Below are 15,615 nucleotides of genomic sequence, written 5' to 3' on the forward strand. Positions count from 1 at the left end.
GTCTCTCCTCTACAGTGTCCCGCCGCTTTGTCGCCTTATACTGCATGCGCTCCAGTGCGGGTCTGCGTTAAGCGATGCATCTGCGTGGGACCTTCCAAGTCGCATCTGTACACAGACGTGGCCGAGGTGGAACTTTGGCGGTTTTGTTGGTCACAATTGCCGAAAACCTTGGACTGCACTGACGCTCTGGCAGTGGTTACATTCTGTGTTGTTCTTTGGCCATGGTTGAAAAACTCTAGCAATGCTACTGAATGCGACCGCAGGTGAGCGCACACATGTCCTGCTCGCTACACCAGCTCGTTGCCAAGCTCCTTGCTGAGTACGGCCCGGTAGAGCACGACGCCTTCCTGGAGCTTGTCCATCGCTGTGGTCAGGCCCTCCACCGTCATGGGGAACTCTTCGACCCACGGCTGGATGCGGTGGCGTGCAGCCAAGTTCAGCGCGGCGGCGTAGTTTTCTGTCTGCGAAGTCGTGCTTCCGCTGCGGAGAATTAGACGGGGGGCAGCAAAAGAAAGCAGGTAGGGAAGAGGCTCGGCTTACATGATACGGTGGCCGGCAACGATGAACGGCATGTATCTAGACGGTCAGTCACAAGTCACAAACTGGGGTACGGCCGAACAGTGTAGCCTCGTATGGGCACTAACGGGATGACCATGGGCTCGTCCTGGATCACCAGCGGCACGATTCTAGCCCGTCGTCCGAGCAGCGGCATGATGCTGTGACGCTTGTTAGTCCCATCTTGGTTTTCGTACACCTGCGAGACGCTCCTCTCGGACAGCATCGTACCACTCGAGATCCGGCATTCCGCTGCCACAGAGTAGCATGACGTCAATTTTGGCGTCCGAGTACTGCTCCACAGCGCTGTCAGGCCGCCAGATCCGAAAGTCTGTCGCGCCCAGCTTCAGCGCATCGGCCTTCTTGCTCTCGCGGCCAGAAAAGACGGTCACGTGACAGCCCATGGCGCGTGCGTAGAGCACGGCGAGGTGGCCCAGGCCACCCAGACCGATGATGCCGACGCGATCGACAGCCTTGGTCTCGGCAATCTGGAGCCCCTCGAAGACGGTGATCTGGGGCGGCTGTCAGCAGGCAGTCCAGCAGAACGGCCGACATCTTCCAGGTTTTGCTTACGCCAGCACAGATCAGCGGCCCGGCATGTCTAGACTCGATCTCGGCTGGGATGGGATAGACAAAGTCCTGGTGCCGCACGACAAAGTTGCTAAACGACCCCTCGTGGTCGCCGTGCGCTTGCCCAACAGCCTTCGGGCAGCACTGCCGAAAGCCAGACACGCATTCGCGACAGTGGCCGCAAGACTGTTCGAGCGCAGATGAAGTCAGCAGGTCGGCAGGTCTACAGGTCACCACGCATCGTCCGTTGGGGGAGGAGAGGGGTGGAAGGCTCCAATCAATACCCCTGTCTGCCAGCTGTGATGCATGCGTTGTCAGCACAAAAAATGTCTTGGGTCAACGCTTTTTTGGGGTATCCGTGCGGCCCACCTGCATCCCACCCGATCGCCAACCTGCACTGCCGTGACGTCTCGGCCGACCTCCTGCACAAAGCCGATGCCTTCGTGGCCAAGCCCGCAGCCGTGTCCTCGGTCATGGACGTCAGTGCCGCAGACGCCGGAGTGGGTGATGCGGACGAGCACCTCAACTCCGCTGACGCTGCGGACTGCCGTCTTCAGTCGGATTTTGCCGTCCTCACCACCGGCCAAGTACTTGAGGGAGTGAGTAGACATTCTGAGGGTCTGTTGTTGGCAATTTCTTCTGACAAGAAGGTACTATGTAGCAAGTTCGTAATGGCAAGTCGAGTGGCGGCGGATCATATTAAATACCTCAATTTGCAGCCCCACAAACACGATCTTTTCAACCACAGCATAGACAGTTGTGGTACTGATCTTCCTTGACGCGTTGCCTTCATTCTTCTATAATTCTATATCTATAGGTGCGCAGCTACTTGGCCCAGTTTTTCGATCTACCGCTGACATCAACTTACGATAGTCCCATTAACGATACAACACAAACACATGACACATCACGCCGTGATTCCGGTGAAGGCACAGTCATCGTCGGACAGGATGCGTTCCTTCGACGAGCCATCCAGGGAGCAACGGTAGACGGTGCCGCTGAGGTCCGTGACGTACATGCAGCCGGCCTCGAGGTTGAGCTTGATGCCGATGGCCTCGTTGTAGTGTCTGCTGAGGATGTGGAACGGCTTCCCGTCGTCGGCCGGGACGGCGAGCCCGGTCACGGCGTTGAGCTGGGCGCAGTTGACCGAGTTTCCATATGGCAGCTCGCCACGGTCGGTCCAGTAGAGCATTTCTGAGCCCTCGTCGATCTCGAGGTCGATGGGCTCAGGCAGGTGGTCGAGGATGAGCTCGATGTCGGTCCGGTCTCGTGTTGCTGGACCGTCGATGCGGGCACTGAAGATGCGGCCCCTGCCGGCCTTGGACGGGCCCTTTTGCGTCCAGTAGAACCGGTTCAGCCGCGGCGCTACGGTGATGCCGACACACCACTTGCAGCAGTCGGCGACGCCCTCGGCCTTCCAGTCGCCGTTCTGCACGAGCACCTCGAGGTCGCTGCCGTCATAGTTGCAACGCAGCACGCTCATGCCCTCGCGGTCGCAAAAGTAGAGCTTCCGCGTCGTTGGCTCAACTGTCAGCTGCTTGGGCGTGTTGACGATGCCCTGGGAGACGATCGAGCGCACGTCGGAGCCGTCGAGGTTCGCTGAAAATACCTCGCCGTCGTCTTTGCCGGGCACGCCCATGCAGGTCCAGAACATGCGTCCCGATACAGCGTCCAGATCTATGCCGTCCGGCAACCGCTGCCCCGTTACCAACACCTTCTTCGACTTCCCGTCGGCCGACAGCTCCAGGACAGTGCCGCTGTGCATCGGGTCAACCGGCGAGGCCACGCCGATGTCCAGCACCAGTAACTTGGTCTCGTCCGGGTGCAGGCTGCCCTTGGCCGAAACAGTAACAGGACGACTGTGGTCTGGATCCATGATGGCGTTGACAGATTTATGTTTCTATGCGAGTAGAAAAAGAAAAGGGCTTTTGGCGTTGAGATGTTGAAGATAAAGTCGAGGAACAAGTCCTAGCTACACTACGTACTTATACTTGGAACAAGCGTGTCATGAATCGCGGAAGCTTTGATTGAATAGGGGCTATTCATTTTTCCCCTTGTAACATGAGACGTGACGTATCGAAAGATGCAGTTCTTCCTAGTGTTTTTGGCTGTCCCGGTCATCCGCTTCCCCGATTAGACGGGCGTTTGCGGATACAATAAGGGTGGGTCTGCTTTGGTAAGTCCTATTACTGAATGTCTCCACCTCGATATCATTTCCGTGATGTTGTCGTAGCCTGCTGCAAGGATATATAGGAATTTAAGAGTCTGAGTATGTAGAGGTAGATGACAATGGGTATGAGCCATATTGTACGGTTTCTATCTGGTTTACCTCTTTAGCGAGCAATGCGAAAAAGCTACGAAAGTCGAGAGTATCGGGTTTGAGAGTATGTGGCCAAATCTTTCTGTAAAGCGACGGAAACCAGTCAACACGATGCGTTTTTAAGCTCCACCCAAAATAGTGACGCCCCTTTAGGGATCCAAGTAACCACGACGCAGTCTCCGTAAGATAAGACTCAACGATATAGCAAACCCGATACTGACCACTTGCCGATCCGGGACCACTTGCCGATACCGGCCCGGTTCAACTTGCCACTGCTCGCCATATATCGTTTCCGTTCTTTACAGCAAAATAAGCACGTAGTTCGGCGGGTTCGTCCGGTCGATCAATGGTGCTAGTTTAACTACTTGTCAACAAGTATAAATATAAACCTTGTTGACCGCTCCTAGCAGCTTACCTGACCAAGTCATACCATCTTTGACAACTATATCGACTTGAAACGTAAGCAAGCCAGACCCAAGACAAAGACTGACTATCCCAGCGGGATGGCGCCCACATACTAAGCTACACCCTATAGCAGGCCCCAATCCTCCCGTTGCCACGCTCCCACCAACTTCAAGTTTCACGCCTATTATCCTAAAATATGGCCACCAGTCGTTCACTCATTCTGCCTTCTTTGGTAGTTACTCTCATCTGAATCTCGGATGTTGATGACCAAGAGTAGAGTCCAGTTTAGGTCTTCGAACTTATATTGAGGGTAAGGCTTGAGACTAATAACTCGCTACTGTACATGTCCAACACTTTATACCAACACCCTGTACTCCTCTTTCAGAGGGGCAAAGCCAATCTGAGCGTTATAGGCGGTGGTATTGAAAGCCCCAAAGTCAAAAACGGTGTAAAAGTTTTGCAGGAACTCTTGGCCAAACAAAAACAGTCCACCGAAGCCAGTTGTATCGAATGGCGGCCAGCAGTACTTGTCCTCACCAGTAGCAAACCCGGGCTGCTTCAGCATGGACCCGGTGACGGTCACCGTTTGCGGGTCGTAGGCACTCCCCAGGACGACTTCAAGGCCCCAGGCGTCTGTGAAGTCTTCACACAGCGGGATCGTTTCGCCGTTGATGATGGCCGTGTAGTTCATGCCGATGGAGGCGTATATGTCATCGATCAATTCATCTGGCACAGAGATGCGGCCGGCGCCCGTATCGAAGACGGCCCAGTCGCCGATGGCCTGGGTGGTGCTGCGGTTTCCAGTGGATGTCGTGCCGACAAGGTACTGTATGTTAGTACGCCACAGCTCCGCGTCCGGGCCGGGGTTCTGGAGTCCGATCCAGGTCAGCGAACCGTTTCCGTAAGTGGTTTCGTGCGAGCTGCCCAGTGTCAAGAGACCGGAGCCAGCGCCAGCGCCCGTGTCGTTAGTCTCGCTGCCGAGGTACAGGCCGAATCGCGGTTTGTCGAGCTTGCCATCCTGCATAAGCGTCTCAACCAGTGATGTCGTGCCGGCATCGTCAATTGTGCTAAACGCTAGACCCAGGAAGCCATCAGCGGCCGTCGTCGACCACGTGCTATTGTCAACAGACATAAAGGATTGCGTCCACTTGGCCGAGGGCGCTGACGGCAAGGTGAATGAATCAAGGAAGCCGGAGCCAGAGATGTCGCCGCCGAGGTAGTCGGCCGACGCAGTCGTGTTCATGGCCGCTGATGTGCTGGACCCCGAGGCATTGTAGCCGACGCGTGTGTAGCCGCTCGAGTTTGGGCAGGCATCGGTCCCGGCGCAGGAGGCATCGTCCATCCAGGTAGTCGCGCTGCCGGTGTCGAACTGGAGAAAGTGCGAGACAGGCGGTGTGCCCACTTTGACCTCCACGACGGTCTGTACTCTTGTCAGCTTCATGCGGCAGGCAGATATACTAGAGACTCGGGTCCTTACATAAGAGTTCCGCACCCAGATAGGCAGCTCGAGAACCGCGGCGAAGGCGCCGGACAGGCACGCAAGAGGCAAAATGATCTGCATCTTTGCTGTCTTGGTCGGGATACCGTAATAAGGAGACAAAACACGATCCAAAGGCGGCCATTGCCTCACTTATACTAGAGAACAAAGTATATTGTATACGAGATTCTAGAAATGCTATGGAGCCGCTCGTATCCAAGAACTCCGCCCGGGCCTCTTGGTACGTCGTAGATGGAAAAGGGAGTACGAGGTTTGCAGGGTAACAATGGCTAGTGTGTTTGCACGACAGGGGAACCATCTATGTAGTCTGCACCCCAGCTTGCAAGGATGTCGCTTTACTTGAAATAGGTGCGCATTGCCGACTTTTACAACGTTCGCTCTTGACTGGTTAAGACCTGCCAAGACTATGGTTTGCAAGCCGGTACCTGAAAATAGGGCGATCAGAAATGACTGGTAAGAAAAGCTTGCAAATTGTCTACATAGTACGAGTACACTGTCGTCTGTATTGTATCGATGTACGGAGTATTGTGATCTCCATCAATTTCAGTCCGAGCCTAGTCGCGGTCGCAATCCATCCCGGCGTTGAGCCTCCTATCGGCATTGAGGAGCCCGCCTGATATTCCAACCATCTTGCGGTGGCTGCCTATCGTATTCATTGAGACTCCAAGTATCGGTGAGGAAGTCGCGCGTCTCGGTAGCAGTTAAAGGCAGAAGATTACGGAGTACGACATATGCACCCACAAAGGCCCACGGTATTGTCACTATGTCTCTGTCATTTTCTGGGCCAAAAATTATGGCGATTGCTATATGTACGCTGCGTACACCGTATATAACACGGAAATACCGATCCATTTTATGGTACCAAAATAACCCTCTATACCGCAAGGGAAATGCCGCCTATAAGGCAGAGGCTTAGCCTATTTTACTGCCTATTTTAGGGCCATTAGCAAGACAAATAGGACACACCTGTAGCACCTGGCACCAAGAGAGATAGGTGGAAGAGGCAGCAAATAATTTGTATAATCAATAGGCCACTTGAGTAGGTTGCTGTACTGCTTTTTTGTTTTCTGCTACTCTGTAGGCGCTATGAAAATCCGCCTAATAAGGCGTGGTCCCCGTTATTTCCGTGTTATATACGGTGTACGCAGCGTACATATAGCAATCGCCGGAACATACTCGGTTTAGACGAGCATATTCAACATACCAGTACGGCCGAACAGCCCTAGATTTTGGTTGTTGGTTGGTTTTATCATCTTGTATAGTTTGAGTTACGGAGCGGGATATTTCATCATATGTTTACTTTTCCTCGCTTCCTTCACCCTCTTCACCAGCTTCGACATATGCTGCGTGCGTGTTAGTTTATCTAGTCTATACTGTAGACCCGTCCTACTTACTCAAAGCAAAAGCCCTTTTCTCTTCCGTAGACTCGCCCTCCTCGCCAGCCTCGACGTAAGCTGACAGGTTAGCTTCTTACTCGGCTGGGCAAACTCACTTTCAACTTACTCAATGTAAAGGCTCGCTTTTCTTCAGCGGGTTCGCCCTCCTCACCCGCCCCAACGTAAACTAGGCGTTTATTGATTTGCCTACCTAATTGAAAGCCTCGCTTTTCATCTGCTGCCTTAACTACAGATCAATTAGCTATCATTTTGTTGCCTGTTTGAGGTCAGTGCAGCATACCGGCATTCGGAGATGTAGCAGGAGCGGCCAGGCTAGTAACAGCAAGTGCGATGACAAGAATTATTGACTTCATATTGTTTTGACATCTGTGGCCGATTAGGAGAATCAAAAGGACGGACTTCAGTGACGGATGGTATAATGCAGAGAGGGAGAAAGGTGAGAATTCGTTGCATATATACGTCAGACCACAACGGTACATAAGCCATGACTTCACTGTCCCGAGGTATTTCCGATATATGGGCATAAATGACGACATGTAATAAGTTGATCATGAAGAGCCCTAAAGGGAAGGTCATGCCAGGATTCTTTGCCTATGGACAATACGTCGAACGAATGCGGAAGGTCCCAACTCGGTTGCTGTTAGTTTGGTTTTTATCTTCTGAAGGATCGGGGGCCTGTCATCTGCGAAGCGGAATGCCTGTCCACTGACGTGTACTCTGTATTGCCGAACCACTAGATTATGCAGCCGACTTGCGATGGGCCAGAATATTTTTAGAGTAAGATACAATACTATCAACCAATCATTTCAGGCGGTTTATTACTTGACACCAGATTGTAAAGAACAAGAGCACGAGGCGGAGATCTTGTCACCAGTTTCGCCTGAAATCAACCGACGAACAGCCATATATGGTGGTCAAGATGCTGCGTCGGGTTTATTAAACTACCGTCTTACTTACGTCCCGGGTAGTGTTGAAACCGCCGTGTTTAGTCTGCTAGATGCGTACGCCTGTGCTGCAGCGAAACCGAACGTGCAAATTACCATATTGTCTTCCGACAGCGATAAAACCCCAATTCAACATAGTTTGTGGTCTGCAGCACTGCCTCACAAGTCTGGGAGAGCTGATCCGCACAATGCTTAGAGTGCCTAGTGCTAATTGTCTTGTTGTCGACAAAAACCATGTGGTGGTCCATTGCGTACTGCAGCTTTCTCCACTGGAATAGGCAGTGTTCGTCATGATAGCTGCGTCGATTGTCAGTGTACCATACGAGCGGTGGCGATAGAGTGAGCATCTAGCCTACCGACTGGTATACACCACCGAGTGCTCGCCAGCCCACAGCTGCCCCGGCCCCAGCTCCTCCGTCAAATTTGGATCGCTGTAGTACTTCCGGTCTTCGAAGACTGGATACTGCTTCGTTAACTCATCATAGACACACTGCGGTGGCATCCATCCATAGAACATTGGCTCCATAACACATCCGCGAGCCTTGGCCACTGCACTTGAGCGGCCGCAGTGATTCCATTCTTCTGCTTCAATATCGGCACTCGACTTGGGAGAAGTAGCAAGGGAGCGGTGAAAGAAAAATGCTACCGCCAGCAGGGCGATGGTGGACAGGCAGCCCGTGCTAAAGGAAAGCAGGTTCAAGCTGCAGTGCTTCCGGCGAATTGACTTTAAATCGAGAGTCGTGTACTCGACGTCGTCGTGCGCCTCATCATCGACAGGGTTCTCGTCCTTCATTGTGCTGCAATATTATGAGATACAAATGTCGCATGTCAGTGAATGAAAGCAGAGTGTGCCGCCTGATCTTTTGCAAAAGCACGATTCGCAAGAATGTTCGAAACTTCCCACTACCGCTGCCTCGGGTAGCTCAGCGTTGCGTTCCAACTTATTGTCACAGTCGGGCAGCCGGAAACCCCATGTCCTATTAGGCAGGTTGTTGGCAAGCCCCGTATGCATGGGCTCCGTGTCATCCTTCGGGTTGCCACATCCCTTATATTTCGCCTTCTTGCGTCATGGGAGACCCGCATTGATGCATCGGATGTGCAGACTAGGTCAGTTGACGGCATACTAGCGGGATAGACGAAGATCAACGGGGTCTTGCAGATACCTATCTCATCGAATATTGAATTTACTTTCTGCGAACCTCTGCACCCAAACCAAGATGAGAGGCTCTTCGAATCGATATACCAAGGGGCTGCTTCAGGACGACTTCCTAGACGAAGAAGAGGAGCTGCTTTCCGCTTGGCTAAATACATCGCAGAAATGGCGCAAATACTGGAGTACAAGTCGAAGCTCCATTGTAGTGACTGGGGCTCTGGCTACATCGAATCTGGTGGCACTATTGGTTATTCTTCATCTGCTGGCAGTGCGGCCATTATGTGACCTGCCGCTGAATGAGCCACCACAACGGGTGACGCCCTCTCTCGCGCATCTCGTGCGAAAACCGGTTCCAGAATTCATAAATGTCACCTTCTTTCCAGACGGCTCCTTCTTCCGACAACACAATTCGAAAGAGGCCGATGCAAAGTGGGACGAGTATGATGGATCCAGTAAGTCTTTCTTTCGCCCCTGCTTGCGATTCGTGCTAACGGAGAAGACGATGGCTTTATCATGATTCCCAAAGAAGAGGCCGAACAAGCAGGCATTGACCCAGCTCGGCATGCATATGTCGACAGGCCCGACCTCGGCGCAGTTGGGTATCCGGTTCTCCCCGAGGCTGTCCACCATATGCATTGCGTCTCTATGCTCCGGAAGAATCTCTACTATAACATAAACCACACGCGCCAAGACTGCCACCCGCCGACATGCGAGTCTCCGGAACTCGAAGAGTGGAGGATCTTTCATGTTGGTATGGCTGACCGTATTCTGACGTCTTTGCGGTCACATTCTGACTTCATCACACAGACCACTGTCTTGAAGCGATCCGCCGTCGTCTTGAATGCACTGCGGACCTAGGTATCGGTATGTAATCTAGCTCTCGATTAGCAAGCACGTTTGTGGATGGCCACTGATTTCCAACTAGTGCCTTTTATGTGGTACGGCCACCATGGAAGGTTGACGGGCGATATGGCGCGCATGCACACATGCGGCGAGTATAGGCCCATCAGAGCATTCTTGCACGAAACCGGAGTTCTGCCAAACGACACACGCAGGATACTTGAGCCACCCGAGGGGGCTTTCATATCCAACTATGCGAATTGAACGGCGGTGTCGGCAAACGTGACTGTTACTACCGTATGTAAACTTTTGCCCATGGCTTTTGCACGGACGAGTGGGTCCAGACGAGAGAAGTCACGAGATTGATAGTAGTCATGTTATTCGCACACTGATAGCAATCAAAAGTAACAAATGTGACGAGCACATAAAAAGATACTCTGTTCTTTGACCTTAAGGTGTCCGACCAGCTTGCGAGTGACGCTTGAAGCACCAGCAAGTACATCTTGTAAAATTAACTCGTTCCTACCTTCACTAGTTACATACCGTTGATTCTTATTTTCACATCCGTCTGTTTTGAACGCCACAGCTTCACCATCCTTGCCAGTTGGACAGACAGCATCCCGCTACCATTTTCTGCCACAAACAGCCTACAGTGGTGGGTTAGGAGGGTCGAGGACATTATCGTAGCCGGCCGAGCAGCCAAAGTCCTCCCCGTTCTTGTAGTCGTTCTGTGGCATCAGCGCAAAGCCAGTCTGAATGATGCAGCCGCCACATGTGTTGCAATTCTTCTGTTGAACTTCAGCCCACGCCATCCAGTGGCGGCCCCAGACCTGCCCGATACTGCCCCCGGGGACATTGCAGGCGATCGTGCTGCCATAGGTGTAGTCGATGCTGAGAGAGAGGCCGACGCTGCCTCCGATAATGTCCTTGAACGGCCCTAGAGCAAATCTGGCCATTGAGTTTAGGTATGGGATACGAGGACGTTCCACAGACGCAAGAGGAGTCCCGAAAATGCTCACCCCAAATCTGTCGATGTTCCCTTCGTGACAGAAAACTCAAACGTCACATAGCCACCCGACTCATCTTTTCCGGATTTGACCGTGTTGGAGACGGGGACCCAGGGATCCCAAAAGGTCTGCGTGCGCAATACCTTCCGCTGCGCTGGCCTCTTGATGCACTCATCAAGGCTGTGCGCGGGCTCGAGACTGTCACCATCCTCGAATGTGACAAAAACCCGCTCATCTGTCAGATAGATGGTCTCGCCGACAGCGTCAGTATATTCAGCCGTGTGATTGGCCAGGCCTTTTGAGTTGATTATGCGGTTGTATGGCCATGTTTGCAAAATGTTGGCGTGGATCTCGTCTGTATTCAGCGTCTTGTCCACTTGGAAGAGAGGAGCTGTAAAGGGCGAATGGCCCAGAGCCATATGTGTAAGGCTCGCCAGACACCAGATAACATTGTTTCGACACAGCATAATGTGTAGACTGACTAGCAGATGAAGTAACAAGTTGCTGTATGATGAGCAGCGAATATGTAGTCTTGTTTTTGTGTCTTCGGTGCTTATAACTGAAAACCGTTATATGCGCAAGAGCCATAATTTTATTTGGAAGCACCCGCGACATTTGTGTCGAAACCTACAGCCGAAGCTAATACATGCCGTGCCGTTATGGGCGCTGACTGTTGTTAACAAAAGGTCACCGCGTACACATCTTCGATTGGTCGTCCACGTCCTGTCAGCTTACGATACAATCGCTTCAGACCTCGGTCTACAGCATGGGGTAAGCGGATGACGACGTGGCGTCAGCCGTCAGCCGTCCTGGTTTCCGATCTTCGCTCTAAATTAGATCAGCGGCGTCCTCATATTGTCTTGGCTATGATTACAGTAAGACTGCCAAGATGTCATACACAAGATGAGGGGTCGAGTCCGTCGTGATATCAACGATCTGTGAGGAGAAGGTATTGCTCTGGTAATATCCCTCTGGTGGTTAAAACCTTACATCGGCAGAGTTGGACGATGCAATGTCTTTCAGTTGAAGTTTCGCAACAAATACTCAATATTTTCTCTTTCCCCATCTGTACGTATGAACCATTGTCACTACATGTGCACATTGGCTAACACAATGACGGGATTGCTTTAGCACCATGAAAGTCGGCTTGCTTTTCGGACTGTTACTGTCTGCCGCAACGGCGCAACGCGACCAACAGCTCCTCGTCGACGAGATTGACGCCGCAGCTCAGCAGCTCCAGATCAACTACTACAACGACCACAGCTGCACGCAATATGCTGGAAGTGTCGGCGTTGGTTGGGCCGGTGAGTTTGGAACAGGCACTACAAATTGCTACGACTACCACTACGGCACGTCTGTGAATATTGCTTCGTGCTCGTTTGGCAACACCTGCACCTGCTTCTGGTACTACAAAGCCGGATGCTCGGGCGACTACAGCTCGCTTCATGCATCTGGCCGTGGCGCGGAGAACTGCATCAAGAACTCGAATGCGTACCATTCTTTCCGGTGCTTTTATTACAACAAGCCGCCAAACAGAGCGGGATAAGGTGGCTGATGTCGTGGGCCTGTATTCTCTAGCCAGGGCTCTTTACAATTAGTACATTCGGCGGATTTTGTTAATCCTCAATCCACGTTAGTGTTCATGCTCTACTGTTCTATGCTTCTAGTCGCAAAAGTAAACGAAGCAAGTAGGCTTCTATAGATAGAGCTTCGTAGCCTGTAAATTTAATTCTCGACAGCGGCATGCGCCGTCCTGCTAGAAGCACTTAACGTGTTTGAACATCCGCCCGCATCCACGGAAGTACCATTGCACGCTCACGATTGACACATAAAAAATCGGGCGTGGAGCAAGTCTCCGAGAAGCGGTATCAGGGAAGGGTTGAGAACTCATCGAGCGTGTCGAGGACAACGAAAGCGCGCGGGTGCTGGCTAAAAGAATATATCTGAGAATCTCAGGAATCTCGAGGTCGGACTCACTCTCATAAAGCATACCGTTCAGTGCAGACAACTGGGAAGGTGTATTCTCGGCTAGTTGCCTTATCGGACATCGCAGGAGACTGGTGTGGTCTCGTTCCTGATTTAGATAGTCAAAGTACATGTAGTTAACGGAGTTATTAGAGTCCCCTTCGAATCGTGCTTCGAGGCTCTCGACAACCGTAAACGTCGCAACAGTCTTGCCGGCTCCTGGTGGCCCAGTGCAGAAAAAAGTTCGTCCAGGGATCCGGAGCCATATTTGATAGTCGGCAGAATCTAGCAGAGACCTCCCTGTGCCTGGATAACGCTTCTTTATATTCTTGCTTTGTTGACATTCAAACGTGATCGGTGATACCCTGTTCAGGGTCCTTTGCTGTCGGGCGTCAAGCCCGACGACAATTTGAGCTACTCCAAGGTAGTATCCAGGGTAGAGTTGTAAATTGGGTCAACTTCAGACGGAAGTGAATCAGTGTTTACGAATGGTGAGGATCTGGCCTCCCAACCTCTGGTGATCTGAACAAAACAAATGCGGCTATCTTCGAAGGCGACGAGGATGCAGAGAACGAAATAGTCGGGCAGAAATTGTCGCCTAACGTCCGGACGATGAGAAACCTGAGTAAATCGAAGGCGCCCCAGGAAGCTAGGCACAGCGCTCGACTCATACGGAAATTCCCGTGTCTGACCAACACACCTTGAACGAAGTTCGAGGTAGTAACCGGCTCGCCTGCAGCTTCGCAGCTCCGAAAACAACAAATCCAGGCGAGGATTTGCCGCAACAAAGGTGTTAGTCGCACTTCCCGTTCACATCCAGTACGCAGTAATCACGTACGGAGTATATTAACGCGTTAGATAAAAAACATAAATACCGTTGTCTTGCAAAGTAATATCTGCTGCCCACGTCGTACATTCTAGATAGTCGTAACCTTATCTATTCCAGCAATATATTTGCACTTTCTCTCCATACTTCTTTCTTCCTCTCAAGAAAGCAGTAGTTGTAGACAGCTACATATATCATCCGATCAAGCAACTTCTTCCTCTATGATGCCCTCAATAGAATGTTCCGGCCTCCAAATCTTGATTAGCCGTAGCCCGGCGCTGCTGATGAGCTCTTCCCATCGCTCTTCTGTCCTCTCGGAGGCGGCGACCAAGGTCATCATTTGTGTATTGTCGGACACGGTAACACTCGAAAGAGGCCGGATTTTGCTAACCAAACTCTCGTGAATGAGCAGGCGCGAATAGCCCTTCTCCATGGCCGGGGCGAGCGTCTTCATGATGCGAATGGCTTTGTCGTCGGGCCAGTCGTGCAAAATGTGATGCATATAGTAGGCACGGGCACCAACGACTGGCTGGGGGGTGAAAAAGTCATGTGGCTGCACTGAAATGGCAGAAGCACTATTGTCGCCTATGTCGACGGATTTCAAGAGTATGGGCAAATTTTCCAACACGAGACTTCCCGGCGGGAGGTCTGGATATCGGGAGAGGAACTTGCGCAGGTCGTGACCTTTGCTGCCGCCGATGTCGACAACCAGCGGGATGCCAGGCCTGGCGGCGGCGACGATGCTGTCGGATGGGTACACCTCAGTCCAGGGAAACGAGTTATACTTGGATAGGCACTCCATAGCGTCATTAAAATCAGATGTCCGCAGCGGGTCAGCGCCAATGTATTCAAAAAAGCTGGCAGTTGCGTTGCCCTGGCAATACTGGAAGTTGCATTCATTCACGTCGGTCGGGTTTCGGTAGCCCGTCTTCTTAAGGTAGGCCGGCAGCGTGCGGAACATGGGACTGGTTGCATCATGGTAGAAGCCACCGTAGATTCCCGCAAACGGGGGGTCATCAGCCAAGGCAATAGCCAAGGGTGTCCGCTCATATGTGTCCTCGGCCACTTCAATGACAAGCAGCTGTCCAGAAAGAGTGCGCATAATTCTTCCTGTTATTTCGTCAGTGCCAATTAGCGATACAGAGGGAAGCAGGGTCCTGAGAGGGCATCCTTACGGAGGAGAACCTCGTCAACACCCGTCATCTCGGCTAGCTTCACACAGGTGATAGGGCCGCCGCCCACCTCGGACCACTTCTTAAAGACGCCTGCATCGATCAGTGTCTTGACGCACGCGGTTGTTGCCACGCAAGCCCAGCTCTGATCCCAGGCAATCTCCCAGGGCGACTGGACCTTTCTCAGCGCATGGAACAGAGCGTCTCGAGCGCGAATACGCTCCGGCTCGTCAAGAAATGAAGCAGCGCTGATGCCCTGGAGGCTGGCTATGATTTGATCTGCGGAAGACATCTCTGAGAACTTGATTTGGAAAATGTAGCTGTGCTATAGCACTGTCTCATGGTGAAAGCGTGCGCAATTTCGGCCAGACTGCATACTCGAACTCTTATACTGAAGAGAAGAAGGGCATCTTGTCACTCCCATACACGTTGGCAACACGGAGGCATGGATCCGTGCTATGGGTTGCATCGCCGTTGGGATAGTGGGGCATTGCAACCAACCTCCTCGCTTCGATATTGGTGGTCAGTAACTTCGAATGAAAGTAGATCATATGGTTTACGCCACAGACTGTCTCAGTGTCCGTAGGCCGGTTTCTGATCCGTATGATGGATAATTTCAGTCATGGAATCTGGCGACAGACTCTAGAATGTTTCCGATTCATCGTGGAAATACTCGAGGCAGCCCTGCGACCAGAGTGCTCGTAAGTCCCTATCGTTTGAGATGGGGCTACGTAAGAGCATGAACAGCCTTGAATAGAATAGGTGATGCAGGGTATATTACACGTAAGCAAATCAACAAGGTTTCAGAGCCGGCTTTTCAACAAAGTATTCGTTGGTCTTCTTGGCAGTCGGCAGTTTCTCGTCAAGAAGCCGGGAGCGTTATTTCTTTGGCTCTGAGATACTTCGTACAGTTTAAATAACACAAAGACTTCGAAGATGAGTAACTGCAAGACCTATCTCTAG

At 51.9% G+C, this 15,615-nt stretch overlaps 8 protein-coding genes across 8 annotated transcripts; 2 read left to right on the forward strand and 6 right to left on the reverse strand.

Annotated features, from left to right (window-relative positions):
• Nucleotides 1-287: 287 nt before the first annotated feature.
• CMQ_129 (NADP-dependent alcohol dehydrogenase) lies at nucleotides 288-1,736 on the reverse strand (the record flags this gene model as incomplete). The annotated part of the gene is made up of 6 exons (XM_014313751.1): nucleotides 288-480; nucleotides 541-576; nucleotides 645-716; nucleotides 787-1,067; nucleotides 1,129-1,311; nucleotides 1,506-1,736. The coding sequence occupies 6 exons, from the start codon at nucleotides 1,734-1,736 to the stop codon at nucleotides 288-290; spliced, it is 996 nt and encodes a 331-aa protein (XP_014169226.1).
• Nucleotides 1,737-2,032: 296 nt separating this feature from the next.
• On the reverse strand, nucleotides 2,033-3,001 carry CMQ_12 (3-hydroxyacyl-CoA dehydrogenase; the record flags this gene model as incomplete). Its single annotated transcript, XM_014313951.1, has 1 exon — nucleotides 2,033-3,001. The coding sequence occupies one exon, from the start codon at nucleotides 2,999-3,001 to the stop codon at nucleotides 2,033-2,035; it is 969 nt and encodes a 322-aa protein (XP_014169426.1).
• Nucleotides 3,002-4,205: 1,204 nt separating this feature from the next.
• On the reverse strand, nucleotides 4,206-5,411 carry CMQ_323 (pepsinogen c; the record flags this gene model as incomplete). Its single annotated transcript, XM_014313696.1, has 2 exons — nucleotides 4,206-5,270; nucleotides 5,328-5,411. The coding sequence occupies 2 exons, from the start codon at nucleotides 5,409-5,411 to the stop codon at nucleotides 4,206-4,208; spliced, it is 1,149 nt and encodes a 382-aa protein (XP_014169171.1).
• Nucleotides 5,412-8,041: 2,630 nt separating this feature from the next.
• On the reverse strand, nucleotides 8,042-8,482 carry CMQ_89 (uncharacterized protein; the record flags this gene model as incomplete). Its single annotated transcript, XM_014314028.1, has 1 exon — nucleotides 8,042-8,482. The coding sequence occupies one exon, from the start codon at nucleotides 8,480-8,482 to the stop codon at nucleotides 8,042-8,044; it is 441 nt and encodes a 146-aa protein (XP_014169503.1).
• A 424-nt stretch (nucleotides 8,483-8,906) lies between these two features.
• CMQ_265 (uncharacterized protein) lies at nucleotides 8,907-9,700 on the forward strand (the record flags this gene model as incomplete). The annotated part of the gene is made up of 2 exons (XM_014313887.1): nucleotides 8,907-9,294; nucleotides 9,369-9,700. 2 exons carry the CDS (start codon nucleotides 8,907-8,909, stop codon nucleotides 9,698-9,700), a joined length of 720 nt encoding a protein of 239 aa, XP_014169362.1.
• A 629-nt stretch (nucleotides 9,701-10,329) lies between these two features.
• Nucleotides 10,330-11,108, reverse strand: CMQ_9 (uncharacterized protein; the record flags this gene model as incomplete). The annotated part of the gene is made up of 2 exons (XM_014313948.1): nucleotides 10,330-10,630; nucleotides 10,702-11,108. 2 exons carry the CDS (start codon nucleotides 11,106-11,108, stop codon nucleotides 10,330-10,332), a joined length of 708 nt encoding a protein of 235 aa, XP_014169423.1.
• Nucleotides 11,109-11,824: 716 nt separating this feature from the next.
• CMQ_181 (uncharacterized protein) lies at nucleotides 11,825-12,235 on the forward strand (the record flags this gene model as incomplete). Its single annotated transcript, XM_014313803.1, has 1 exon — nucleotides 11,825-12,235. The coding sequence occupies one exon, from the start codon at nucleotides 11,825-11,827 to the stop codon at nucleotides 12,233-12,235; it is 411 nt and encodes a 136-aa protein (XP_014169278.1).
• A 1,447-nt stretch (nucleotides 12,236-13,682) lies between these two features.
• Nucleotides 13,683-14,944, reverse strand: CMQ_258 (O-methyltransferase-like protein; the record flags this gene model as incomplete). Its single annotated transcript, XM_014313880.1, has 2 exons — nucleotides 13,683-14,590; nucleotides 14,656-14,944. 2 exons carry the CDS (start codon nucleotides 14,942-14,944, stop codon nucleotides 13,683-13,685), a joined length of 1,197 nt encoding a protein of 398 aa, XP_014169355.1.
• Nucleotides 14,945-15,615: the final 671 nt, after the last annotated feature.

The sequence above is a fragment of the Grosmannia clavigera genome (genome assembly GCF_000143105.1).
Source record: "Grosmannia clavigera kw1407 unplaced genomic scaffold GCSC_179, whole genome shotgun sequence".
In the NCBI taxonomy this organism is placed as follows: domain Eukaryota; kingdom Fungi; phylum Ascomycota; class Sordariomycetes; order Ophiostomatales; family Ophiostomataceae; genus Leptographium; species Leptographium clavigerum.